The 27,853-nt window shown below is 41.7% G+C and overlaps 1 protein-coding gene across 2 annotated transcripts in view; it reads right to left on the reverse strand.

The window, feature by feature from the left end:
• Positions 1–27,853, reverse strand: part of TTC39C (tetratricopeptide repeat domain 39C) — a 104,186-nt gene that overhangs the window by 24,999 nt on the left and 51,334 nt on the right. Inside the window, exons 5-6 of one of the 2 annotated variants that reach the window (XM_034995654.1) lie at positions 20,798–21,152; positions 18,650–18,818 (exon numbers count right to left, since the gene is read on the reverse strand). In XM_034995654.1, the coding sequence (XP_034851545.1) occupies positions 18,650–18,818; positions 20,798–21,152 (524 nt within the window). Of the gene's footprint in view, positions 1–18,649; positions 18,819–20,797; positions 21,153–27,853 lie in introns of those variants that run through there. The other variant, XM_034995655.1, reaches the window with a different exon arrangement.

Consider the following 27,853-nt stretch of genomic DNA (forward strand, 5'->3'; position numbering starts at 1 on the left):
TTATTTAAGGCTGGCATGGGAGGCACTGTCCCCTTTCTACACACAAGGACACAGGCTCAGAAAGCTTGGCCAGTCAGGAAGTGGAAGAGCCCATTTTGAGCTGAGCCTGATGCTTTTTCAGCTACGCCATGCTGCCTTTTGAAATGACAAGGAATTTATATGAGAAACAGCAGTAAATTTAAAAGAAATGTGTTTATGTCCGGTGGAAAAAAGACGGTCTCTTCAACAAATGGTGTTGGGAAAATTGGACAGCCACATGCAGAAGAATGAAACTGGACCATTTCCTTACACCACACACAAAAATAGACTCAAAATGGTTGAAAGACCTAAATGTGAGACAGGAGTCCATCAAAATCCTAAAGGAGAACACAGGCAGCAACCTCTTCCACCTCAGCCGCAGCAACTTCTTCCTAGAAACATCGCCAAAGGCAAGGGAAGCAAGGGCAAAAATGAACTATTGGGACTTCATCAAGATAAAAAGCTTTTGCAAAGCAAAAGAAACAGACAACAAAACCAAAAGAGAACCGACAGAATGGGAGAAAATATCTGCAAATGACATATCAGATAAAGGGCTAGTATCCAAAATCTATAAAGAACTTATCAAACTCAACACCCAAAGAACAAAGAATCCAATCAAGAAATGGGCAGAAGACATGAACAGATATTTTTCCAAAGAAGACATCCAAATGGGCAACAGACACATGAAAAAGTGCTCAACATCGCTCGGCATCAGGGAAATAAAAATCAAAACCTCAATGAGATACCACCTCATACCAGTCAGAATGGCTAAAATTAACAAGTCAGGAAATGACAGATGTTGGCGGGGATGCGGAGAAAGGGGAACCCTCCTACACTGTTGGTGGGAATGCAAACTGCTGCAACCATTCTGGAAAACAGTATGGCGGTTCCTCAAAAAGTTGAAAACAGAACTACCCTACGATCCAGCAATTGCACTACTGGGTATTTACCCCAAAGATACAAATGTAGGGATCCGAAGGGGTACATGCACCCCAATGTTTATAGCAGCAATGTCCACAACAGCCAAACTGTGGAAAGAGCCAAGATGTCCATCTACAGATGAATGGATAAAGAAGATGTGATATATATATATATATACACACACACACACACACACACACACACACACACACAATGGAATATTATGCAGCCATCAAAAGGAATGAGATCTTGCCATTTGCAACAACGTGGATGGAACTGGAGGGTGTTATGCTGAGCGAAATAGGTCAATCAGAGAAAGACAAGTATCATATGACCTCACTGATATGAGGAATTCTTAATCTCAGGAAACAAAGTGAGGGTTGCTGGAGTGGGGGGTGGGTTGGGAGGGATGGGGTGGCTGGGTGATAGACACTGGGGAGGGTATGTGCTATGGTGAGCACTGTGAATTGTGCAAGACTGTTGAATCACAGATCTGTACCTCTGAAACAAATAATGCAATATATGTTAAGGAAAAAAAAAAGAATATGGCAGGAGCGGAAGAATGAAGGGGGGGAATCAGAGGGGGAGACGAACCATGAGAGACGATGGACTCTGAAAAACAAACTGAGGGTTCTAGAGGGGAGGGGAATGGGAGGATGGGTTAGCCTGTTGGGTATTAAAGAGGGCACGTTCTGCATGGAGGACTGGGTGTTATGTTACAAACAATGAATCATGGAACACTACATCAAAAACTAATGATGTAATATATGGTGATTAACATAACAATATATATTTTTTTAATTTTAAAAAAAGATGTTATCAAAGAACTAAAATTAAAAGTGCAGAAGGTAATGTAAAGAATTAACTCAGAAAAACAAAGACCATGGAAATACAGATACCTTAATCTACACAAAGTCACACTACTCAAAAGGCAGGAATTCAAGATAAACATACACACCTAGAATATAGATGCAGAAGATCCACTATGCACAGAGATTGGCGTGAGAGAAAGAGAAGCCATAATCAGGAAAGCAACTTTGAGAAGTTTTCCTACAGCTGAATGGCATTCTCTATAAAGAATGGCAAATGGGCAAGCTCCTATATGTTTTTCCCCCAAAGAGGAATTAAAGACAAGCTATAAAAGCTGAGGCAATCCCAGGTAGTTCATTCTGAAGGTTAAAGAACCATAAAAAAATCTTTATGACAGCTTTGTTGACACAGATTTCACATACCAGAAAACTCATCCTTTTAAAATATACAATTAAGTGGCTTTTATTATATCTACAGAACTATAAGATTTGAAAACTGGAAAAAAAAACCTTAAAAATTATGTAGTCTAGTGTTTCTCAAAGTGTATTCTACTGAACCCTTCAGGTCTCACAGGCTACTGTATAAAAATGAATTTTCCTGGGCAAATAAGTTGGGTAAACACGGACAGCATATCTGCAGAGTCTAGCCGCCTCAACGGTGCAAAACTGAAGTCTCCGAGCAGTCCCAGCATATCTGGATTTGCCTGACACAGAACCTCTTTTCATGGAACACGTCCAAACTAGTGCATCAAATCAGGGCTCTAGGGCAGACGCTTCGGAAAAACCCTAATTCTCCAGGTGAAGAAACAGAGTGCCAGAGAAGGCTGACTGGCTTGACTGAGGTCTTAACAGCTCTTTCAAGTTGTCTGGTCTGTGAGCAACCACTTGGAAGGAGACCATGTCTTTACTGTTTATGACAGAGCCAAGCCAGATCTTCAGACTTAGTCCAGTGCTCTTTCTACACAGCACCCCTGAAGCCCCAAAGCAACAGGACAAAAGATTCCCAGAGCTGACAAGCCCTCTATCAGACATCATGGAGAAACGAAGACCAAACAAAGGCACAGATTCAAGAACTCTGTGTGCCCACACATTAAGAGTCCAAAGTTATAAAGAAAAACAGGAGAACTCAAGATGATGCTATGAGAAAATACAAGATTTCCTACAAGAGCTCTGGACAAGGGGTACGTAAAAGTGAGAAACACTCTTTCCTAAAACCAGACTCTGTCACCCCTCAAGGAGTTTACCATATGCGCCTTAACATCGAATGAGGGACAAAGGACTGGAACACTCTGGCTATGTGGACCCATGGTTAAAACAGGAGATAAACAAGTAAAACATTAAACTCCTCTTTTCAATCTGATATTAAAGAAAAATCTATTCAAAAACAGGTAAGCAGAAATGAAAACAAGAACAATCAACACAACCGGAAGGGCAAAGGAAAACAATGCACATTCATCACGTACATGATTAAATATGAAAAGGAACTCCTCTATGAGAAAGTAGATTTGGATTGAGAAACAAAAACAAATGATCTCGTTTCCCTAGTCTTCCACCCACCTCTCTCCATCAAATGTTCCAGCCCCACTGAGCTTGGATCTCCCAGTACATGGCCTCTTCTTGGCTCTGGCCTTGAATGCAGGCTAATCCCCCATGCTCTTATCTCTACGTTCAAACTCCCACATACATTTCAACAGCCTGCCCAAAGAGCCCCACTTCCGTGTTGTCTTTCCCTGCTGTGAGGGCGGCACCATGGGTGAGCCACACTGTGCCTGACCTTCCAGCAGGCCTGTGTGTATGTTGCTCAGGCCACATCCCCGTCTGCTTACTGCCTGCCCGCCATGCAGTACTCTCCCCACCCCACCCCCTGCAGGAGCTCCATCACTGTCCCCACAGCTCTGCAGCCTTCACAGTGGCTCCATCATCATCACAGCCAACAATGACTAGCACTCACTCAGAGTTCCAAGACCAGCACAGGCCTCCCAGATTACCACCTCACTGAATCTTTTCTTTTAAAGATTTATTTATTTGACAGAGAGAGACAGAGCGAGAGAGGGAACACAAGCAGGGGGAGTGGGAGAGGGAGAAGGAGGCTTCCCACGGAGCAGGGAGCCCGATGTGGGGCTCGATCCCAGGACCCTGGGATCACGACCTGAGCCGAAGGCAGACGCTTAACGACTGAGCCACCCAGGCGCCCCCACCACCGCACCTCATCTTAACTGCAAAACTATGCCCTAGGTTCCCTTAGCCCCAGGGCTCCTGCCAGGCAGAGGATGGGGGCCACATTGAGACTCAAACAAACCTACCAGACAGCAGGCCTCACCACACAACTTACATAACAAATGAGATCAATCCTAACAATGAAAGACACCAGGCAATGAACATTTTACAGCACTAAACCTTCAGGCGGCCGAAAGGAAAGCCGTTTCTTCTACTCACAGCACTGCTGACACCAGCTGTGTGGGGTCTTCCCACAGCAACGGATCCCCCAATTCTCTCCTGACATCAACTGGGTGTCCTACAATTTAATTCAGTTCTAACACTAACTCTTTGGAGTGAATACAGTCCCCATCAGTTGGGGTCTCTGTCATACAGGACCCAGGGAACTGTACTTATTGTTACTAGTTCATTATAAAGGATACACATGAACAGCCAGAGGAAGAAGTACACAGGGCAAAAAGTAGCTAAAATTAAAAAATAGGTATTTTTGTTTTGTTTTTTTAAAGATTCTTTATTTTTGGGGGGAGGGGCAGAGGGAGAGAGAGAAACCATGAGCAGACTCCCGACTGAGTGCAGAGCCTGATGTGGGGCTTGATCTCACAACCCTGAGATCATGACCTGAGCCAAAATCAAGAGTTGACTGAGCCCCCCAGGTGCCCCACTAAGTAGATATTTTTAAAGGCAATAGTGATATATGTTATTCAAAACATTATAAAATCACAATTATCAAAGCTAAGGAACATTCATTTAAATACATCTATAAAAGGCGGAATATACAGACATCTCAATAATAGAATCCATCTGTATCTTTACTGACCACAATACTATGAAACTAGAAATCAACCAGAAGAAAAAATCTGGAAAGAGCACAAATACATGGAGGTTAAATAACATGCTACTAAACCATGAATGGATCACCAAGAAATCAAAGAATAAATCAAGAATTACATGGAAACAAATGAAAATGAAAACACAACAGTCCAAAATCTTTGGGATGCAGCAAAAAGGGTTCTAAGAGAGAATTTTATAGCAATACAGGCCTACCTCAAGAAGCAAGAAAAATCTCCAATAACTTAACCTTACACCTAAAGGAGCTAGAAAAAGAACCCAAACCCAACAAAAGGAAGGAAATAATAAAATTAGAGTAGAAATAAATAATATAGAAACTGGGGGAAAAAAAAAAAACAGAATAGATGGATGAAACCAGAGAGAGCTGGTTCTTTGAAAAGGTCAACAAAATTGATAAAACCTCTAGCCACATTCATTTAAAAAAAAAAAAAAAAAGACCCAAATAAACAAAATCACTAATGAAAGAGGAGAAACAACAACCAACATCACAGAAATACAAACAACTCTAACAGAATATTATGAACATCTACATGCCAACAAATTGGACAACCAGAAAGAACTGGATAAATTCCTAGAAACTATAACTTACAAAAACTAAAGCAGAAAGAAATAGAAAATATGAACAGACCAATCACTAGCAATGAAATGAATTGGTAATCAAAAAACTCCCAAAACACAAAAGTCCAAGAGCAGATGGCTTCACAAGCGAATTCTATCAAACATTTCAACAACAGTTAATACCCATTCTTCTCAAATTATTCCAAAAAATACAAGAGGAAGGAAACCTCCAAATTCATTCTATGAGGTCAGTATTACTCTGATACCAAATCCAGATGAAGACACCACAGAAAAGAGAACTACAGACCAATACCTCTCATGACTACAGATGTCAAGATCCTCAACAAAATATTAGCAAACAGAATCCAACAATACATTAAAAAAAAAATCATACACCATGATCAAGTGGGATTTATTCCCAGGATGCAAGGGTGGTTCAGTATTTCCAAAACAATCAATGTGACATATCACATCAATAAGAGACATATGATCATTTCAATAGATGCAGAAAAAGCATTTAACGAAGTACAATATCCATTCAAGATAAAATGCTCTGCAAGTAGATCTAGAGGGAACATGTCTCAACATAATAAAGGCCTTATATGAAAAACTACAGCCAACATCATACTCAATGGTGAAAAACAGAGCTCTTCCCCTAAGGTCAGAACTAAGACAAAGATGTCCACTCTCCTCACTTTTATTCAACACAGTCCTCGAAGTCCTAGCCACAGCAATCAGACAACAAAAAGAAATAAAAGGCATCCAAATTGGTAAGGAAAAAGTAAAACTCTGACTGTCTGCAGATGACATGATACTATATATAGAAAACCCTAAGGACCCCACCAAAAAACTACTAGAACTGATAAATGAATTTGGTAAAGTCACAGGGCACAAAAATCAATGTACAGAAATCTGCTACATTCCTATACACTAATTATGAAGCAGCAGAGAGTGAAATTAAGAAAACAATCCTATTTACAACTGCATCAAATACAATAAAATACCTAGGATTAAACTTAACCAAAGAGTAAAAGACCTGTACTCTGTAAAGTTTAAGACACTGATTGAAAGACATTCAAATAATCCAATCAAGAAACTTGCAGAAGACATGAACAGACATTTCTGCAAAGAAGACATCCAAATGGCCAACAGACACATGAAAAAGTGCTCAACATCACTCGGCATCAGGGAAATACGAATCAAAACCTCAATGAGATACAACCTCACATTTGGTGAGGATGCGGAGAAAGGGGAACCCTCCTACACTGTTGGTGGGAATGCAAGCTGGTGCAGCCACTCTGGAAAACAGTATGGAGGTTCCTCAAAAAGTTGAAAATAGAGCTACCCTACGACCCAGCAATTGTAATACTGGGTATTTACCCCAAAGATACAAATGTAGCGATCCAAAGGGGCACATGCACCCCAATGTTTATAGCAGCAATGTCCACAATAGCCAAACTATGAAAAGAGCCTAGATGTCCATCAACAGATTAATGGATAAAGAAGATATATATATATACACACACAATGGAGTATTATGCAGCCATCAAAAAAATGAAATCTTGCCATTTGCAACAACGTGGATGGAACTAGAGGGTATTATGCTAAGCAAAATAAGTCAATCAGAGAAAGACAAGTATCATATGATCTCACTGATATGAGGAATCTGAGAAACAAGAGAGAAGATCATAGGGGAAGGGAGGGAAAAATGAAACAAGACGAAACCAGAGAGGGAGACAAACCATAAGAGACTCTTAATCTTAGGAAACAAACTGAGGGTTGCTGGAGTGGTGGGGGGTGGGAGGGATGAGGTGGCTGGGTGATGGACACTGGGGAGGGTATGTGCTATGGTGAGCGCTGTGAATTGTGTAAGACTGATGAATCACAGACCTGTACCCCTGAAACAAATAATACATTATTATGTTAATAAAATAAAAAAATGAAAAAATCCCCCCCCCCCCCCCAAAAAAAAGATATTCAAGATGACACAAAGAAATGGAAAGACATTTCATGCTCATGGGTTGGAAGAATAAATACTGTTAAAAAAAACTGGAGGTATTACAATTCCAGATTTCAAATTATATTATAAAGCAGTAGTAATTAAAGCAGTAGTAATTAAAACAGTATGAAACTGGCATAAAAACAGACACTTAGATTGATGGAGTAAAACAGAAAACCCAGAAAGAGACCCACAATTACATGGTCAATTAATCTTTGACAAAGCAGGAAAGGATATTCAATGGGAAAAAGACCATCTCTTCAACAAATGGTGTTGGGAAAACAGGACAGCCACATACGAAAGTATAAAACTGGACCACTGTCTTTCACCATACACAAAAACAAACTCAAAATGGATTATAGACCTAAATGTGAGACCTGAAACCATAAAAATCCTTGAAGGGAACACAGGCAGTAATCTCTCTGACATTGCCATAGCAGCATTTTTCTAGATATGTCTCCTGAGACAGGAAACTAAACCTAGAATTCTATAAACTACTGAAACATCAAAATAGGGTGCCTGGGTGGCTCAGTGGGTTAGCATCTACCTTTGGCTCAGGTGATGATCCCAGGAAGCTGGGATCGAGCCTCGCATCAGGTTCCCCGCTCAGTGGGGAGTCTGCTTCCCTCTGCCCCTCCCCCTGCTCATACTTCCCCCACCCCTTCTCTCTCAAGTAAATAAAATCTTAAAAACACACACACATCAAAATAAAAAGTTTCTGGGGCGCCTGGGTGGCTCAGTCATTAGGCATCTGCCTTCGGCTCAGGTCATGATCCCAGGGTCCTGGATTGAGCCCCGCATTGGGCTCCCTGCTCCGCGGGAAGCCTGCTTCTCCCTCTCCCACTCCCCCTGCTTGTGGGTTCTCTCTTGCTGTGTCTCTCTCTGTCAAATAAATAAATAAAATCTTTAAAAAAAATAAAAATAAAAAGTTTCTGCACAGTGAAGGAAACAATCAACAAAACTAAAAGACAACCTACAGAATGGGAGAACATATTTGCAAATGACATATCTGATAAAGGGTTAGTATCCAAAATATATAAAGAACTTATAAAACTCAACACCCCAAAAATGAATAATCTAATTAAAAATGGACAGAGATATTAACAGACATTCTTCCAAAGAAGTCATCCAGATGGCTAACAGACACATGAAAAGATGCTCAACATCATTCATCATCAGGGAAATGCAAATCAGAAGTACAATGAGATATTACCTCACACCTGTCAGACTGGCTAAAATCAACACCACAGGAAACAAGTGCTGATGAGGATATGGAAAAAAAATGCACTGCTAGTGGGAATGCAAACTGGTGCAGCCACTGTGGAAAACAGTATGGAGGTTCCTCAAAAAAATTAAAAATAGGACTACCCTACAATCCAAGAATCACAATAGTATTTACCCCCAAAATACAAAAACACTAATTTAAAGGGATACATGCACCCCTATGTTTATTGCAGCATTATTTACAATAGTCAAATTATGGAAGCAGCCCAAGTGTCCATCGATAGATGAATTAAAGGATAAAAAGGTGTGGTATGTTTATATATATATACACATATACAAATGGTGTTGAGAAAACAGGACAGCCACATACGAAAGAATAGAACTGGACCACTGTCTTTCACCATACACAAAAACAAACTCAAAATGGATTATAGACCTAAATGTGAGACCTGAAACCATAAAAATCCTTGAAGGGAACACAGGCAGTAATCTGATATATATATAAATAGACACACACACACACAAGAATATTTTTCCACTGTAAAAAAGAATGAAATCTTGCCATTTGCAAGGACATGGATAGAGGTAGAGAGCATTACACTAAGTGAAATAAGCCAGAGAAAGACAAATACCATATGATTTCACTCATATGTGGAATTTAAGAAACAAATGAACAAAGTAAAAAAGACAAACCAAGAAACAGACTCTTTAACTCTAGAGAAAAAAGTGATGGTTACCATAGGGGATGTTGGTGGGGGGATGGGTGAAATAGGGGATGGGGATTAAAGAGTAAAAAATTAATGGAGGTGATGAAAGAAATTATGGAGATGAAAAAAATTAATGGAGAAAGCAAAAAAGAATTTACAAAAAAAGGAGATTCCATCTGTCTTAAGGGATTTACCTCAATAACAGGAGGGAAAACAAAAGTGTTAATATTCTTGAATTACAGTAAGTATCAGAATTAAACCATATCTTTATCTCACAGATGCAAATAAGTATGAGACTATAATAAGAGTTCTTAAAACATCAGTGTACAATCTCGAAAAAAACAGAATTGTCTGTGTGTCCCAGTTTAGGCAGAAGATACATTTCTGAAGAAATGAAGTCTGTTATAATAAAAATGTGTACATGTTTGAATGTTCAAATTTTCACAACAAAATGTAAATAGTTTTCAAATCAATGTATTAGAAGAGGGCAAGATAAATGAGTATTCCTTATGATTATATTATATATTAGAATTTGGGCAAATACAGAAGGAAAATATTTTTTATTCAGAAGTCACATTTGGTTGCATCAACAATTTATATCCAAAGGGAAAAAAGAGACAGTAAATATTTATACAGAAAATACCCTCAGTAATTTTTTTGAAACATCTTTGGAAAGAATTCAAGTTCACCCACTTAAAGGATACAATTCAATGATTTTTAGTACAGAGTTGCACAACCACTACCATAATCTAAGTGTAGAATATTTTCATTATCCCAACAAGAAACCCTGCACCAACAATTACTCCACTCTCCCTCACTCATCCCCACTCCCAAGTAAGCAATAATCTATTATCTACCTCTATCGATTTGCCTGTTCTGGAGATTTTATATAAATGGAAACATATAATATGTGCTCTTTTGTGGCTGGCTTTTTTCATTTAACATGCTTTCTAGGTTCACCCACGTGGTAGCATGCATCAGGACTTCATTTCTTTATATTGCTGAATATAATTATTCATTGTATGGATGCACATTTTGTTTATCCATTCATCAACTGATGGACATTTGAGTTGTTTCCAGTCTCTGCTCTAGAAGTACTAACATGGACATATGTTTTCATTTCTCTTGGGTGTATTCGTAGGAATGGGACTTCTGGGTCATATGGTAAGTCTATGTTTAACATTTTGAGGAACTGCCAAACTTTTCCAAAGTGGTTGTACCATTTTACATCCCCACCAGCAATGAATGAGGTTTCCAATTATACCACATGCTTGTCTGGACTTGTTATTGGCTGTCTTTTTTATTATTATTATAGGTAGCCAGGCAGATAGGAAAATAGCATCTCACTTGGTTTTGATTTGCATTTCTTCAAAATGACTTATGATGCTGAGCATCTTTTCAGGTGCTTAATGGTCATGTGCATATTTTCTCTGGAGAAAGGTCTCTTCGGAGCCTTTGCCTATTTTTTTAATTGGGATATTTGTCTTTTAATTGAGTTGTCAGAGTTCCTTACATATTCTGGATACAAGTCCCTTGTCCTATCTATAACTCGCAAATATTTTCTCCCATTGCATGGGCTATTTGCTTTCTTGATGATATCCTTTGCAGCACAAAGTGTTTGATTTTGACATAGTTCAATTTATCTGTTTTTCTTTTGCTGTTGTGCCTTTGATGTTATGTCTAAGAAGCCGCTGCCTAACCCAAAAGTTTAATAGTTTTAGCTCTTATATTTAGGTCTATGATCCATTTGCATTCATTCTTATGTATGGTGTGAAGTAGGAGTCCAACTTCATTTATTTGCGTGTGGATATTCAGCTGTCCCAGCACCAACTGTTGAAAAGACCATTCCTTGCCTATCTATTTACCCTTGTCAAAAGTCAGTTGATCCATAAGTGGAAAGGTTTATTTTTTTTTTTTTAAGATTTTATTTATTTATTTGACACAGAGAGAGTGAGAGAGAGAGAGAGAGCATAAGCAGGGGGAGTGGCAGGCAGAGGGAGAGGCAGGCTCTGTGCTGAGCAAGGGGCCCGATGTGGGGCTCAATCCCAGGACCCCGGGATCATGACCTGAGCCGGAGGCAGACGCTTAATGACTGAGCCACCCAGGCACCCCGAAAGGTTTATTTCTTGATGCTCGTTGAACTATAGGTCTACTCTTATGCCATACCACGCTGTCTTGATAACTTTGTGGTAGTTTTGAGGTTAGGAAGTATGACTCTTCCAACTTTGTTCTTCCTTTTCAAGATTGTTTTGGCTGTTCCAGATTCCTTAGATTTAGTATCAGTTTGTCAATTTTGCAAAAAAAAAAAAAAAAAAAAAAAAAAAAAAAAAAAAAAGCAAGCTTTGATTTTGAGAGGGATTGTATTGAAACTGGTAACTCAATTAAGGGAGTACCGCCATCTTAACAATACCAAGTTTTCTGATACATGAACATGAGATGTCCTGTCAGTAATATCTGAAGAACTACCTTTAAACTGCTTAAATTTGCCTCATCATGGAAATAAAAAGAAAACTATGCAGAACACGCTGCTGAGACCATAAAGAAAATAATGAATGATTATACTCTGGCCCACTATCTGAGTATAATCTCTTACCACGTAACAGGAGCTCCAGAACCATTCATACTCTTTGATTCTAATAATGATACCACTGGAGCTATAACCCAAAGAAATAACTCAAAAAAGAAAAGAAAAATATGCTAGCTATTGAAGTACTTACTCTCATAGTGAAATACTGGGAAATAATAGAGAAACAATAATAATCAAATATCTCAACAATTTCCCAACAAGGAAATACCAAATTATTAACACAACAGAAATCTAAATAGCCTGTATACCAGTTACTTAAAAAAAAGATATTAAAACTGATTTATAAATGAAATTGTATAAAGTCTCATGTGTATATTAAAGATCACAAAATAGGGACGCCTGGGTGGCTCAGTTGGTTAAGCGACTGCCTTCGGCTCAGGTCATGATCCTGGAGTCCCTGGATCGAGTCCCGCATCGGGCTCCCTGCTCGGCAGGGAGTCTGCTTCTCCGTCTGACCCTCCCCCTTCTCATGTGCTCTCTCTCATTCTCTCTCTCTCAAATAAATAAATAAAATCTTAAAAAAAAAAATCACAAAATAATTTGAAAACAGCTTAGAATTTAAGTATCACTGGGTTATTTTTATGAAGTTGCTTAACATCTTAAACTATTACGTAGGTGTTTTAAAAGGAGAGGCCTCCCTTGTCACCTGTAGCATGCAGGAGGGCATGCTGTGACAACCCACTCATTATTACCTGTGATTCAGCATTAATGCTGCTGACTAGCAGAATCCGTTTAGCAATACTGTTATCAAGGACACCTAACAATAGATCGTGCTTTTAACCCCTACCCTTAGGACTAGGGCTAATGTAGGCAAGGGAAAGCTCATCCTCTTATGCACATGTAGTTAGCTTAGGGATAAAAATCATTAACCTTCTACGTGCTTTTCAGCCCAACAGCCTGTAATGACAGAGTTGAAAGACCAGCATATGTACTTAACCTATTAGCAATCTGGGTTACTATCCTCTTCTCATTTCAGTGAACAGTTATTAATCTACATGATACAGATTTATCTTGCTGGAAAGTGGAGACAAATATATCCCCCCATCTCTCCTACACCAGCTTGAACCAATCTCTCGTTTTGTGTTCTTCTAAGAATAAATGGCAACTCTATTTTTTGGCGCCTGGAGTAATAAAGAGAACCCATGTAGGATGGAGGAAGGAAGACTACAATTAACAGAACTTCAGGGAATTATTTCTCTTCCTGCATCGCCTTTTTCCTGATCCTATAAATAACAACATGACATCATGCTGGCAAGGCCTGCTGTTCCAATACAAGAGGCAGGCTTGCTCTTCGACAGATGCGAAGAAACGCTGCTACCGAACAGCTCCCATGATCCTGTCCACACGCCCCAGAGACGAGCGCTCAGGCCCAGGCCCTCCGGGTACGCAGCACTCCTGTGCTGGCCCCCGCTCTCCACCACCCCTGCGGGCCTCCTGTCTCTCTTCTCCAGCTGATACATTAATCACCAAGGGTATCAACCTCCACTTTTCTGTCCCTGTCACAATCATAAACGGATGGGCTAAAAAGCATCACAGACCTCCCACTGATTCTGGGGAGCATCAGTGAAAAATGTCACTTCATCTTAATAAAAGTACAGAGAGAAAGCACTACAGTCCATTTTTTAAAAGGGGCCTCAGACAGCTGAAGTCACCGAAAACAATGGGCAGAAAGGTCCACAGACAGGACACACGCTGGCGTAGATGTGTGCAAGCCTTTCCCACAGAACTTCGTAGCCAGTCGAAGAAGAAGAACCCCGACCCTCTTGGAAGGAGATGGGACAGCAGACTGACGTGAATGTGGAGGGAAGGCCAACCATCAAACCTGTCCCAGCAGGGCTCTGTTCTGGGGAATGAAACCACATCCTATTGCAGGCCTTCTCAGAAGGAAGGGGAGGGAGGTCAAGTACAACACAGGGGAGCGGACTGCAACGACAAGGCTGCATTTCTCAGCACAAACAAGGTAGTTTCCAATAAGAGAGAGAGGAGATGCTCGGGGGACAGACACACATATGAAAGGTAGGGTTCATTGTAACTTCTTCAGCGTGGCCTCCAGGAGGCCTTGCACAAACTTCCTTCTGTCCTCACGAAGCAGTACTGTGATTGTAATGGTCTGAGAGGCAGTTACAGTCAAATGCCTCGCGGGCTGAGCGGTGGTGGGGGGCGGTGGTGAGGGGGCACGGGGTGGGGGGCACCAGGGCTCACGCCTGCCCATTTGGGCGCTCGCTGCCATAAGCAGAGACTCCATTTCGATCCAATTGCTTTTTACCTCCTTTATTCAGTTCACTTCTTTAGAGTCGTACTTCTCTAGCCAGCACATCAGCACTTAAATACCTGGTTCTGTACCCTCCTTAGGAGGACAATCTCTTTATTCCAATTGTGAAGACAGTTATGCATCTCCTTTCTTCAGAACTGGTTTCAGAAACAGGCAGAGGTTCCACACAAGAGAAGCAGACAGTCCTTGATAATCAACTTTTTTTTTTTTTAAGATTTCATTTATTTGAGAGAGAGCGAGCGAGAGAGGGAACATAAGCAGGGGGAGTGGGAGAGGGAGAAGCAAGCTTCCCGCAGAGCAGGGAGCCCGATGCGGGGCTCAATCCCAGGACCCTGGGATCATGACCTGAGCCGAAGGCAGACGCTCAACGACTGAGCCACCCAGGCACCCCGATAATCAACTTTTTCTTAAGAAACGACATCACTCTCGTTGATCAGTGGATTTCTCATTGATCGATGGATTCATCTGTTCATTCAACAAACACACTGAGGGCCAGGCTTATGCAAGGCCATGACTGTTGTTGCCCAAATCCAAACCCAAGGTTTTAAATGTTAGCACTCGGGATATTCAAAAGGTAGGAGTCCCAGATTAGAAGTTTCAAAACAAGAATTCTCAAAATGCTTAACAACCTCATTAGAATGTTTATCAACTTTCATTTATTCAGATATTAAAAATTAGTTTCAGTACTAAGTAATCATGATATAGCATGTGCATATGAAAGTGTATACTTATAAAATCAAATACATATATATATTATAAACTAAGCAGATGGTTAAAACTAAAGGGGAGGGAAGTTGTGCAAATCTGTACTGTTTAAGGGAGAAAAGAGGACTAGAGAGAAATAAAAACAAGTAATTAAAATGTAGACTTGTGTTAATACTTTTTAAATAACCAAGAAAAATACTCATTCATCACTTGTACGTTAATGGACTTACCACTACCATAGATTTACTGAAAAGTACAAAAATTCAAAAGTAGAGCTATAAATTGACATTTTAAAATTGAGATTACTATACAACATCTAGGACCAACTTCAGGGAAAAGTAAATATAGGTGCCCTATAGTACCTATAGCCCCTCTTGCTACATGCCACCCACTTTGCCAATCATGGGCTCAGTTTTACTGACCGCTTTCAACGGCAAAACAATTTTTTTTCCCCTCCTAAAAGGGAAAAAAAAAAAAAGAAATTTGGTAACCCTACTTCCAGGCTTATATAATAATAACAATAATACCCATCACACACTAGTTATATATCATTTATCCCATGCTAAGTACCGTAGGAACCCACCTGTGCCTCCCAGCAGCATGACAAGTCACATGGGAGAAGTCAACAGAGACCAGACAGGTAGTGAGAACACAGGAGGGTGGAGAAGGCTGGAGGTGGGAGCATAGAGACATACAGTGGGGAGAAGCAAAGGCAGTAAAGAGAGAGGATTCTTTCTGCAGTCTGGCTGAGCTTCATGCTTCAGCAGCCCCAAAGAGCACAGGGGGCACCCCATCCTGACACACCCCACGTACCACCAAAGGTGTGGAACTCCACTGCTAGGTCAGGTTAGGCCGTAACAGCAGGAAATCACGAAACCACAACAGCAAGGGTTATCAAAGGTCAGGACGGGGTGGTTATGTCAAAGACCCCCTCCACCCCCCAGACGGACTCCAAATTGTCCCAGAGCACATACACAGTTGTTCATGAAATTAAAGCGAGAGCGGGCAAGTGCGCAGGATTTGAAAATAACACATACAGAAAATGAAAACTAAGCAGCCCATATTGAGCTCGTCACCCTGCATGACAGCAAGCTTACACAAAAGCAGCTGTTCAAATTATTTTGTAGACTGACTCACTGAACAAACTTCGTGTCATATGACACATCTGCCAAAGTTAAAGCCTGCAGACCGTGTTCTCTAAGTGTTTGCTGATAAGAAGATCTCAGGGGTCCTATCTCTAGCCTAAATGCTTACTGAAAATTAAAAAAAAATTATCTGCAAGCAGATGTGTCAGCAGAGCCCTGTGTTTTCAGAAACCAGGTCTGGGACTTTACAGGCCTTACCGAAAGTCTCCGACAAGAGCGGTGACAGCCTCTCTGGGATGTCCCCCCTCTGGAAACAAAGCCTTCTCCACCCCCAACCCCACCCCTGACAGCTTTCTTGGGGTCACCTGGGAAGACAAATGAAATGCTGCTGTCTGGGCACTGTGAGGACAATCCCAGTAATATTCCAAGTTAGCCCCAAAACCTTTCATCTTCTGGGCCTGGGGGAAGGGCCAAACAGAAACCACCAGCACATTCCCTTGGGCCTGAGGCTACAGCTCACTAATTAGAAGCAGAAACAGATCTTTTTTTTTTTTGAAAACCAAGCATCAGTTCGGCAAGCAAGCTGCTTCACGGTGAAGTGGTCCTAACATCTACCACCCACACTCAGATCACAACTCTCCCCCCTAGAAAGAGCCCGAATGCCTGCCAAGAATTATATAATGCCAGTTATGAACCGCCCCAAACTGTATTTAGAAGGGTCCTCTGACGGTTGTGGCTTCCTCATTTCTAGGAGCATCCCAACACAGTGAATAACCACTTACTTTTACATCCACTCAGTCCCTGACAGGAATGAACTGCGGCGCAAACTAAAACCATCACAAATTAAGTGTTGGGGGGGAGGGGTGAGAAGGCATCATTTTAGCTAAAAGTTAAGCATTTTTGTTTTAAAATAAAAAAATTTACGAAAAGAGCAAGCTTAACAAGAGATAAACCCTTACTTTTACATTTCTATTTAACAGCTTCAAAATCCAATTTAGAGCATTCGTTGATCTAGGGGGAGTAAAGAGAGAGAATTCTAATAAATGCCCAATGCTAAGGTGCCTTACTGCATACAACTGTAACTTCTGGCTCTCACCCCGGGCGGCAAATCTGTTAACACCGAACCTAGTCTCATCATGTTCAGAGTTATTCAAAATGTATAATGCCTGCCCTTTAAGAAATGGACATTTAATGGGGCACCTGGGTGGCTCTGTTGGTTAAGCGGCCAACTCTTGGTTTCAACTCAGGTCATGATCTCGGGGTTATGAGTTCCAGCCCCGCATTGGGCTCATGCTCAGTGGGGAGTCTGCTTGAGATTCTCTCTGTCCCTTTCCCTCTGCCCCTCCCCCTGGCTCATGCTCTCTCTCTAAAAATAAATAAATCTCTTTTTTTTTAAAAAAAGAAAAGGACATTTAAGAAAGCACTGACCCTGTAACCCAACTTCCATGCAAAAATGGTCACTGAAGTGAGAAGGCTTAATCAATTTAAAATGTCCTTATACAGTGTGATTTTGTCCTGCACAAACCCAAGGGAGCAGAGAAACTTTAGTAAACTGAACATCCTTCCCTACATGGAAGACCATAACCCTGAGCTTAAAAGGAAAGAATGCTAACAAAAAGACTGGGCTGCACAAGAAATTGATCAGAACTATGTTTCTAAGACAGCGAGGGGAAAAAAGGGAGAAACAGAACTGAAGGCTCACAGGCCTAACTGCAAAGAAAAACAGTTTCAAAATAATGAGAAAAAAACCAATTCAGACATAGGTGCAAATAATTCAGATCCTGGTGAGCTTTCTGTACTGTTTCAATTATAAATCATCAGCAGAGTCTCTAAAATACAACTTCCATATATAAAGGTGAGGAGTCCTCGGATTTAAGGAGGCACTTCACGAGGGAAAGGAATTATTTGGGAAGTAATATACACTCTGTTGCCAACAAAAAAAAATTAATGAATAAATCATCCCTGTGCTCGCAAAAGCATTCCCAGGCAAAAATCTTCAAATGCGCTCATGGCGTTTCTTGGGGGCTGACTTCTAGAATCAACTGTGCTGGAGAGCAGCCGGTTACCTGGAGGACAGGGGTTGTAGAAAGCTTGCAATGATTCTCTGCAAGCTGCTGGTGCACCTGGCATAACAGATCCCTTTTTCTACAAAACGCAGATGACATTTTGTATCTATGTCCCAGGGTTCCTCTGGGGATTAAATGGGATATTGTGAATAAAGCGCCTGGCACAGGACTGGCCCAAAGGAAGCCCATGAAAAAGCCACAAAAGCTATAATGTTTCAAAGCTGATGGGGCCCTTGTTATTTCACACAGTAACTGAATCATAAATCAATTGTTAACCAAGATGAAAATTTAGACACAGATTATTAGTAACTCCAGAAAAGGAAAAGGATCGTATTTTGTGTTCTTCAACGAAGACATGTGCTCATGCTCCAAGTACGCCAATCTTGTCTAATTACCGGGGAGAGAGCTCACCGCCCCCTTCCTCGCCCACATCTCCCAAACAGAAGGTTACTGACTAACATCCTGGGTTCCTGGAAGAGGCTTTTGTAGCATCAGTGCAGCGAAAAGCACAAGAACCAAACGTTCCTTGGCCCAGTGACATTTGGGCTCATTTTGATAGGAGTACCTGGAGTGAGAATTACAGATCTGACCCACAGAAGGCTTTATTTAAAAACATGCGGAAGGCACAGTACCTCTAATCGTTGTATGCGTCCCTTGAAAAACATGAAGAGGGAAGAATTTGGGTAAGCAGCTTCTTTTTTGAGAAGAATTTCCTTCGCTTCGTCCAGGCCTGCTTTGTTATCACTGCCGTCCAAGGCAAAAAACGGACGGACTACAGTATGATACCAGAGCAGAGCCAATCTAAAGAAGAGGGAAAGAAACGTTGAGCAAGACTTTTCTTATAGTGGTTCTACTTTTTAAAAACTCAGTAGGTGCTCTTCCAGAACACTCTCTTTCCAAAAAGCTTACTATGCAGTCTTTGAAGAAGTAAATTCAGAGTATCTTTCTTCATATTATCAATATTTGGGAAAACTTGACACTTTGGCACAGCATATAAATCAGCACACTCCCATCAGGTGACAGGAGAACAATATGATAAAAGCATGTAGCTTTTCTGAAACTTCCAGATGGCTCTTGAAAGTATGGACTGATGTAAATCTCTGAATTCGGAACTTCACTCATCAATGCACCAATCAGAAACAGTAACTGTTTACCATGAATTTACTGTCCCCTGATAATAAAAGCATTACTTTTCTGCAAAAGGAAAATGCTGTTTTCTCTTATGTTCACAAAGTTAGAGTGTAAGTTTCAGAATTCAAATTTAAATATGGGAACCACAGACACAAATTATACTAAAATGGGTTAAAATAAGTCAGAGAACCAGAAAAAAGGCTCTTTCTCTGGCCTTTGAGGATGCTCAATTTGAAAAACAAATAATTACTTAAAATTCCCTTACTTCAAACTCATCCTTTCAAGAAAAATACCATGTTAAATAAACTCGATAACTAAAATAGATTCATTAGGATCTGCTTTAATGAATAGGCAAAAATGTTTCACCAACACATCAAATATTATTACATAAATGCACGCTTCTAGCATGTTTATAAAATTGGTTCTCTTCTGGAGATCACACTAATTTGCATTACCAATTCACTTCTTTCCAGAAAATACTAAGATATAAATAGACAAATTATCACATGTTACAAAACTGTTAAATTAAAATACCACTGTTTATGTAATTTAATGACTTTGGGGAGGCACAGATATTTTTGAAATGAAAATTTAATGCTCTTTTTAATAGCTACCAACGGATTAAGAGTGAATATCCAAATTCCTCAATCTTGATAGGAGTAGAAACAGAGCTTACTGAAGTTCTTTGTGGTATCAACATTTTTTGGAAAAACTGATAAGTAGTGTAATGTCAAAGGGCATCTAGTGTCTGGTAAAATTACTCAAATTGCAAATGGTAGATATTTACCAGACTGAAAAAAAAAAAAATCACACTGTTTTTAACCGATGGAGGAGACGGTGAATCCTTGCTCTGGAGAGTTATACCAGCTTCTCCACACTCCTATTTAAATAACTGTCATTTCAGTTTACTCTAACATGACTCAATTTAGATTAACATGACTCAATTTAGTTCACCAGCACAAAATATCCAAGTCACATATGAGAGACCAATGAACCAACCAGGATCAAAGAAAATTACGCAGTATCAAGATTCTCTGTAAGAATTAAAATTTTAAGGGGCGCCTGGGTGGCTCAGTTGGTTAAGCGACTGCCTTTGGCTCAGGTCATGATCCTGGAGTCCCGGGATCGAGTCCCGCATCGGGCTCCCTGCTCGGCAGGGAGTCTGCTTCTCCCTCTGACCCTCCTCCCTCTCATGCTCTCTGTCTCTCATTCTCTCTCTCGCAAATAAATAAAATCTTAAAAAAAAAAAAGAATAAAAATTTTAAAATCACCAAAAAGGCTTATCGAATTCCTATTCCTTAAAAAATTCAAAAATCAGGATCATGAATCTCAGTGACTGTGGTCAAGGTCACAAAAACTGCTTATAAAATCATTTGAGGTTGAAAAAGGTGATCATTTTACCTGTTTAAAATAATACAGGACTCATGAGAGTCAGGAACAATGTCCTGCTCTCTAACGTCAGCTCCAAAGTCAGCTTATAAAATACCACCAAAAATGCAGTTCTCGGGGTTGCATTAAAAGACATAATGCATGGCATCACGTCAACCAACGAAGCTATTTACCTGAAGTTTCCTTTAAAGGCTTTGATTGTCGTTTACTTACTTTCAACACTATATTATCTACCAAAGCATTGCAATACAGCTACTCACGTAGCTAAAGGGGCCTTCATGTCCTTACTTTCGCTTGCATACATCAGTGAAGAAAGCCCTTGCAGGCGGTCTCCAGGAAAACCCAGCAGGTTGATGATTTTGAGCAGGTTGGGGGGCACCATGGATATGCAAAGGTGAAAAAGGCCATATCCAAAGCTAACAGCACCTTTCAGTCTGTTTAGAGACTCCTCAGACACCCCTTCAGCCACAATGTGATTATCATTTGCAGCGTCAGAAGTCAAAGGCTCTTCAGTTAGCTTCTTCTGATACAGCTCCTGAAGGGCACTGATGTCCAGATAGCATTTATTGTAAATCTTCCAGGCTTTCCTAAGGATCCACCCACCTTTTATATAGGCTACAGAGAAGGGGAGAAAGCATGAGAAAAATAAGCATTCAAAATAATTTTCTGTGTTGGTAAGGGATATTGAAGAATGACCTGAAATTCAAGCAAAAATTAAAAAAAAAAACAAACACACAATAAAAATGACCATCACCCATTGCACCTTGTTTTCTGCAGAGGGCTTAAATTCCTTATTTGTTTCCCTTTACTACACTGGATGACCACTCGGCCAGAACCACATATCTTTTTTTGTTCACTGTTCTATCAAGCCCCTCATACACGAGCTGCGACGCAGTAGATGATATGCACCGCAAGACTAAATGCCTGACTACCAGCCTGCAAGCATCACGTGAACCCGATTTCTGTTCACGTGCTCCGTGAAACATGAACCTCCACCGTGTTTTTCTGAACTACCATGGCAACTTCACTGATGAACCTCTTTTAGAACTCTTACGTTTGTCTACCCCGTGTTTCGTTCCTCCGAAAGAGCAAGTTTTAAGTCTAATTCACTGCTAAAAGCACACCCCAGCATCAAGCATGGCAACTTGCCAAAAAATAAAACAAGCAAACAAAAAGGATGAATTTATACCTATGGAGTGAACGAATGGGCAGTTTATTAAGGTGTAAGTCATCGGTGTTAAATGCAGAAATGCAAACAATCCCCCATTCATCTGTATCTAATGCCTACTGTGTGGCTTCAGCATACCTTGCTTAGGATGGCGTTATTTGGTCTATGAGGATGACACTCATCCCCTGTCCCAGCCTACATCTAGACAGATCCAGTGAAGGAAGGTGGCAAAAAGAAGCTACTTCGCACCAGAGGTGAGAAGCTGTTATTTATAAAGCTGCTTCCATGATTTCCCGTCAGACCAATTTTTAACACAGCCCTCACAGTCTCTGAAAGAGATTTCACAGATACGACATGGGATTGACCCACCAGTTCCAGGCTCCACTGGCCCCTCTCACACAAGCCCACAGGTCCTGCCTCACCCTCTCCTCCTGTGAACACTTAACACCTTCTGATGGAGAAGGGAAGGGGCAGCTGATTTATCTGTGCTCATCTGAGTGTATCATCACCATACTTTTGAGGAAAGGTCTTCTATAGGGAATTTTCTGCAGAAAAGAGCTTATACACTCAGCACTGTTACCAATATGGGACCAGTCATCTGAGCCCAGTGCACCAATGGAAAACAAAACGAGCTGTCCCGGGTTTCCAGGCCCTTTAGACAGCAGAAAAAGAAGTCTGTAAAAAGTTATTTTTAAATTACAGAAAATACATAACATAAAATCTGATTTATAAAAGTCTAATCCCTAAGAGTGATCTAAGAACACACGGTATATACAGAAAAGACCTACCAGAGCGGGCCTACTGCTAGCCTTTGAAAGGCCTGCTTACAAGACTGGCCCTTGGCTGGGGTCTGTGAACTTGGACTTGGGAGGGTTCCCAGCATTCTCAGAACTGATAAGAGTGGCTCACTGTACCTACCACCCTGCTTGTAGAAGTAGTATGTTTTATGTTGAACACCTGCTTTCCTCCTGGGGCCTGGAATTTGGGTATGTGCAAGACAAGAATATATCTACGCATGGTCAGCCCCCAACAAAAAGTCTGCGTGCTGCATCTCTAACAAGCTTCTCGATTGAGAACAAAACTCACTGCCCAGAGAATTAAGCATGTCCTATGCAACTCCACTGGGAGAAAATTTTGGGTCACTTGTGCCTGAGTTTCCCTGGACGTCATCCCATGCATCATTTCCCTTTGGTTGTTTTGCTTTGTATCTTTTGCTGTAACAAATCACAGCCACGAGCATGATTATATATGGAGTCCTCCTGGAAAATCACTGCACCTGAGGGTCTTAAGGATCCTCAATCCATGGAATCAAGCTAAAATTTAATCAAGCTAATATTTTACTTAACTGTATCAATTTCTTGACAAATGATAACCATATCTCCTATGGGATCACAATTCAAAACACAACCATCCCACAAGTTCCAAGTTCTAGATTGTTAATGTCCTGTAGACTAAGTTCACTGAAAAGGATACTTACTGTAAGAGAGGATGAACAAAAAAAGCTTAATTTAAGGGAACTATTTTTATAACTGTATAGTTATAAAAGTAATACACATTTGAATACACATTTAGTTCAATTTAACAAAAAAAAAAATTTTTGTTTTTTGAGAGAGAGAGAGAGAGAGAGCGAGCGTGAGCAGGGGGAGGGGCAAAGGGAGAGAGAGAATCCACGCCCAGTACAAAGCCCAGTGCAGGGCTTGATCTCACGTCCCTGAGATCATGACTTGAGTCAAAATCAAGAGTCAGAGGCTTAACCAACTGAGCCACCCAGGCGCTCCAATTTAACAAAAATACTTACTGAGCAAATATTACATTTCAGGCACAGTTCTAGGAGAATCAAAGGGAAGTAAGATACAGATCCCGGCTGTAAGAGGCACAATGACTCTTCCCTTCTAAATGGAAGTACTGTGGGAAAAAGAAAGGTTGGAGAAAATCCTGAAACCTGTATGCTAACAAAGCACTCAGGTTGATTCAGTATGCCCACAAACTGGAAGCTCAGTTATGATCCAAAAAGCCCAATGTTGAATAGAAAAACAGAAAAAGAGAAAAGGAACACAAAACCAACTGGGATCTAATAAAGAGGAAAACACTGGCTACAGATTTAAAAAATGAAAAAAAGAAAACTCGCAAAACTCTAAAAATGTTAATTAGCTATTATGTTCCTATCGTGTGCCTAGCACTGTGCTTGGCAACTGAGGGATACAAAAGGACCAGAAGACATAATCTCAGCCCTTCAAATGCCCACAATAAAACTGAAAAATAAATGAAAAAAATAAGTGCATAAGACTGTATATATCTTATGTGTTTGTTTATGTGCCCCACTGGGGTCCTATGGAGAAAAATGAAAACAAATCATGTAGGGATGATGGGTGAGTTTTTCTTTATTTCCTTTTTGTCACTAAATTTTTCTATGTAATGAATATGTAAATGAATTAGTGCAGAATAAGTATTGCAGGATTTCAGTAGAAAACTTTACTCCCTCCTCCCCGCCAGGCCTAACTGGAAATCTTAAGGAAAAAGTTTAATTCCATTTTCTCCTGCATTTCCAGGCTGCTGAGGCTTCATTCAGGAAGCAGAGCTTCCATCTAGGCAGAGGCAACATTCCAGGAGCAAGGAACACGAGTGTGAGTATGAAGGAACAGGTGAGCAAGCTGTTCAGAGCCAGAGTCCAAAAGGGGACACAGAGGCCAAAGGGGACACAGGGATGGCATGCTCGGGTTATGGGGGCCCCCTGATGTCCAACTAAGGACATGCACAGAAGCAGCAGGCCACTTCTAAGACTGGGGGTGAGGAGACCTGCAGTGTTAGTAATCCAGATCTCAGGTGAAGAGTCATAGCAGAGAATGGTAAGAATAGAAGCAAATGTCAAAATCCATCAGTGCCAACTGCACAGACTCCATCAACAAAAAATGACAATGGTAAAAACCCTATTTTTGGGGCGCCTGGGTGGCTCAGTCGTTATGCGTCTGCCTTCAGCTCAGGTCATGATCTCAGGGTCCTGGGATCGAGCCCCGCATCGGGCTCCTTGCTCAGCGGGAAGCCTGCTTCTCCCTCTCCCACTCCCCCTGCTTGTGTTCCTGCTCTCGCTATCTCTCTCTCTGTCAAATAAATAAAATCTTTAAAAAAAAAAAAAAAAAACCCTATTTTTATAAAATAAAAATGTAATTCCACATGTCTTTCTTTTCTTGCCTAAGAGAGGAGTTTAGGTGCCAATGTTTAAAAGCATATGTTAAAATCTGTCGTAACAAGTTTTAACATCTTTAATTTGAGCCGGGTAAGTAGAACCCAAAGTTTCGACTAAGTCGAAGACTGTAATTTGTGCAAGACAAAGTTAGCATGCATGTAGAGAAAGATTTTGTTTTTGCTACTTTCTAAGCTCAGAGAAACAGCTTCCCCAGGACTCTCACCCTACTTCCCTGTCCCAAATGCTATGACCAAAACATCTGAGCACAGCCGGACCCTGCCTACGGAGCAAAGGCTGAGTGAGGATCCGGCAGAGCTGGACGCGTGCCCCACGGCAGAAGCGCCGCAGCTCCTGCAGGGGGGACCCTCCGCCGGCTTGAAGCTACAGCAATGCAGCTAAGGAGCACACATTTTCCCAAAAGGTAGAGAAACAGTATTCAAGAGCCTCATATCCTGCACAGCCTTCCATATGGCTCCTCTGAAAGGTCAAATATAAATCAGGCAGCCACTGTTCTCTATGCTTTTGGAGACAGCAGAAAACCACAGACCATTTGCCCTCCCTTTTTAGGGCCAGCCTCAGTCAGCTGGGAGATGTAGGGGAGAGAGGAAACTTTGTCCCCATTAAGGGAAGTGCGGCATGGGGGCTGGGGGCAGGGAGTGGGAGTCCTTCCCAGGAAGAGGCAAGAATTGTCTAGAAAGTGAAAATACCAAGTCATACTAATTGATGTTGCAATAAATCTTAGAGACTTTTCAGCAGGGTATTGTATCTGGTGGGATCTTCTACCATAGCATTCTGTCTGTTCACTTGTCCTAGATGAGGCTGGTTAACCCCATAATGAGAGACTAGTTCAGGCTTACCTTTTTTATAACCCACATGAGACTTCGGGAGAAAAATGGGTTTCTTTTCACTTCTAAAAGACTTCTGAAAGACTCAACTTTTCCAATCTCAACTATTCTTGGGGCTCAGTGTTGAGCCACTTTTTCCTGAATGGCACCACCCCTCCTTCATCCCTTCAATTCACATATTATACACCCACCATGTGCTAGGGAACAGCGCAGCAGGTGCCAAGGACATAGAGGGGAAAATGGACTTCCGGTTCTTTATCACCCTGCTCAGGATCGTCCTTCATCTTCCCTCCGCAGTTTCCCAACTGCTCACTCCCTGTGCACCCAATCTGTGACTAACTTACACGTCTAGTGGGTGAAGTATGACCCTGAATTAGAATTGATGCACTCCTGCTTCTCCTCTACTAAACCTGCAGTCCCCTCAGGGCAAGAGCTACATCCCACTCACCTCTGAGCCCTGGCGCCTGTCACCCCACAGTGTGGGATGCAAAGTAGGAGCTCAGTAAGTGTGGGCGGAAAAGACAGCAGGTGGACACTGTTGCTGCCCTCAAGGAGATTACAGTCACATACCGTGGGCAGACATGTGCATAAACATTTGTATTGCTATGTGATGAATGCTCTGACGAGGCACAGAATCATGGAGAACAGCAAAGGGCAGACGACGAAGTGAGGAAGGAATGCATGAAGGAAGCTGGCCTGGGATGCACCTGGATAGGCAAGAGAGAAAGAAAGGGGCTGAGGGCCCTTCCCAACTGAGAGGGTAGCACACACAAGGGCAGGAGGCAAGCACAGGGCATTCAGGGAAGGGCTAGGAGCTCGGCTTAGCCGGCTGCGGGGCTGGGAAGGCAGGCAGGTTCGCACAGGCCACCTGAGGAAGGAATTCAAACTTCCCCTTGTAGGAGACGTACAGCAGCTGAGTGTTTAAAGCACAGGTCTAACGAGCCTGAGGAAGATGGCTCCAGCGGAACAGAGAGAACGCGGCCTGGAGAAGCAGGTGCATCAATGGCAGCCTGTGTGTGGCACGATGATGCCAGGGGCGAGCGCCGGGGGTCGGCCGGAGAGCGAGCGAGCACCGCAGGGCGGCCCGGCCTCTCGGAGGGCGCGGGCCCGCGGAACCAGGCTGAGGCGACGGGAGAACGGTGAGGACACTGGGAATTCCGGTATGAAACAAGAAACCCTTGGCTCCGGCCCGGGTTCTGTCGTCACTAACAAGCTGTGTCAACTGTCCAACCTGATCCAACACGCAGCCTCAGCTGCCTCACCTGTGAAAGCCAGCAAGCAAACTCATCTGAGGAACACGTATCGAGCCTACGTCATGCCGCGAACACACAGGTGAGCACAACGTAGGGCCTATCCTCAAGGCTAAAAGGCAGGAAAGGAAACAAATGAGGTGGGCAAGTGCCATAAAATAGGTTTTAAAAAGAGCTTCTTTTTGTTATGAAAGTAATGGATATCTGTTCATTGGGAAAAAAAGCAAACAAGCAGCCCTGGACAACAGAGTAAATGAAAAAGATATTTATAAAGTAGTATATAAAATGAAGAGTGATGATGGGATAATTCATTACAAAGAAGTTCAAATGAGAGAAAGCAGAGGAGTTCTTTTATAAGTATGAAGCGTTTACAAATTCACAGACTCATCCCTACCTGGAGCTCAGGTGAGTGTGTATGCCCCCACCCACTTCGGCACCACCCACTCGGGGTGGGGGAGGGACACCTATAACAAACATCTCCAAGAAGGCAGCTTTTCCCCAAGAAAATTAACCATCAAGAAAGTTTTCTAAGGGGGACGCCTGGGTGGCTCAGTTGGTGGTCATGATCTAGGGGTCCTGGGAGCGATCCCTGCCCCCGAAGTTGAGCTCCTTGCTCAGTGGGGACCCTGCTCCTCCCTCTCCCTCTGCCCCTCCCCCTGCTTGTGCTCACTGGCTCTCTCTCTCTCTGTCAAATAAATAAATAAAATCTTAAAAAAAAAAAAAGTCGTTTTCTAAGAAATTTATTCCGGGGGCACCTGGGTGGCTCAGTCATTTAAGTGTCTGCCTTTGGCTCAGGTCATGGTCTCGGGGACTGGGACTGAGCCTGCTTCTCCTTCTCCCTCTGTCCCTCAGCTCATGCTCTCTTAAAT

Source organism: Mirounga leonina, unplaced genomic scaffold (assembly GCF_011800145.1).
Source record: "Mirounga leonina isolate KUSES-001 unplaced genomic scaffold, KU_Mleo_1.0 Mir_93, whole genome shotgun sequence".
NCBI lineage: Eukaryota > Metazoa > Chordata > Mammalia > Carnivora > Phocidae > Mirounga > Mirounga leonina.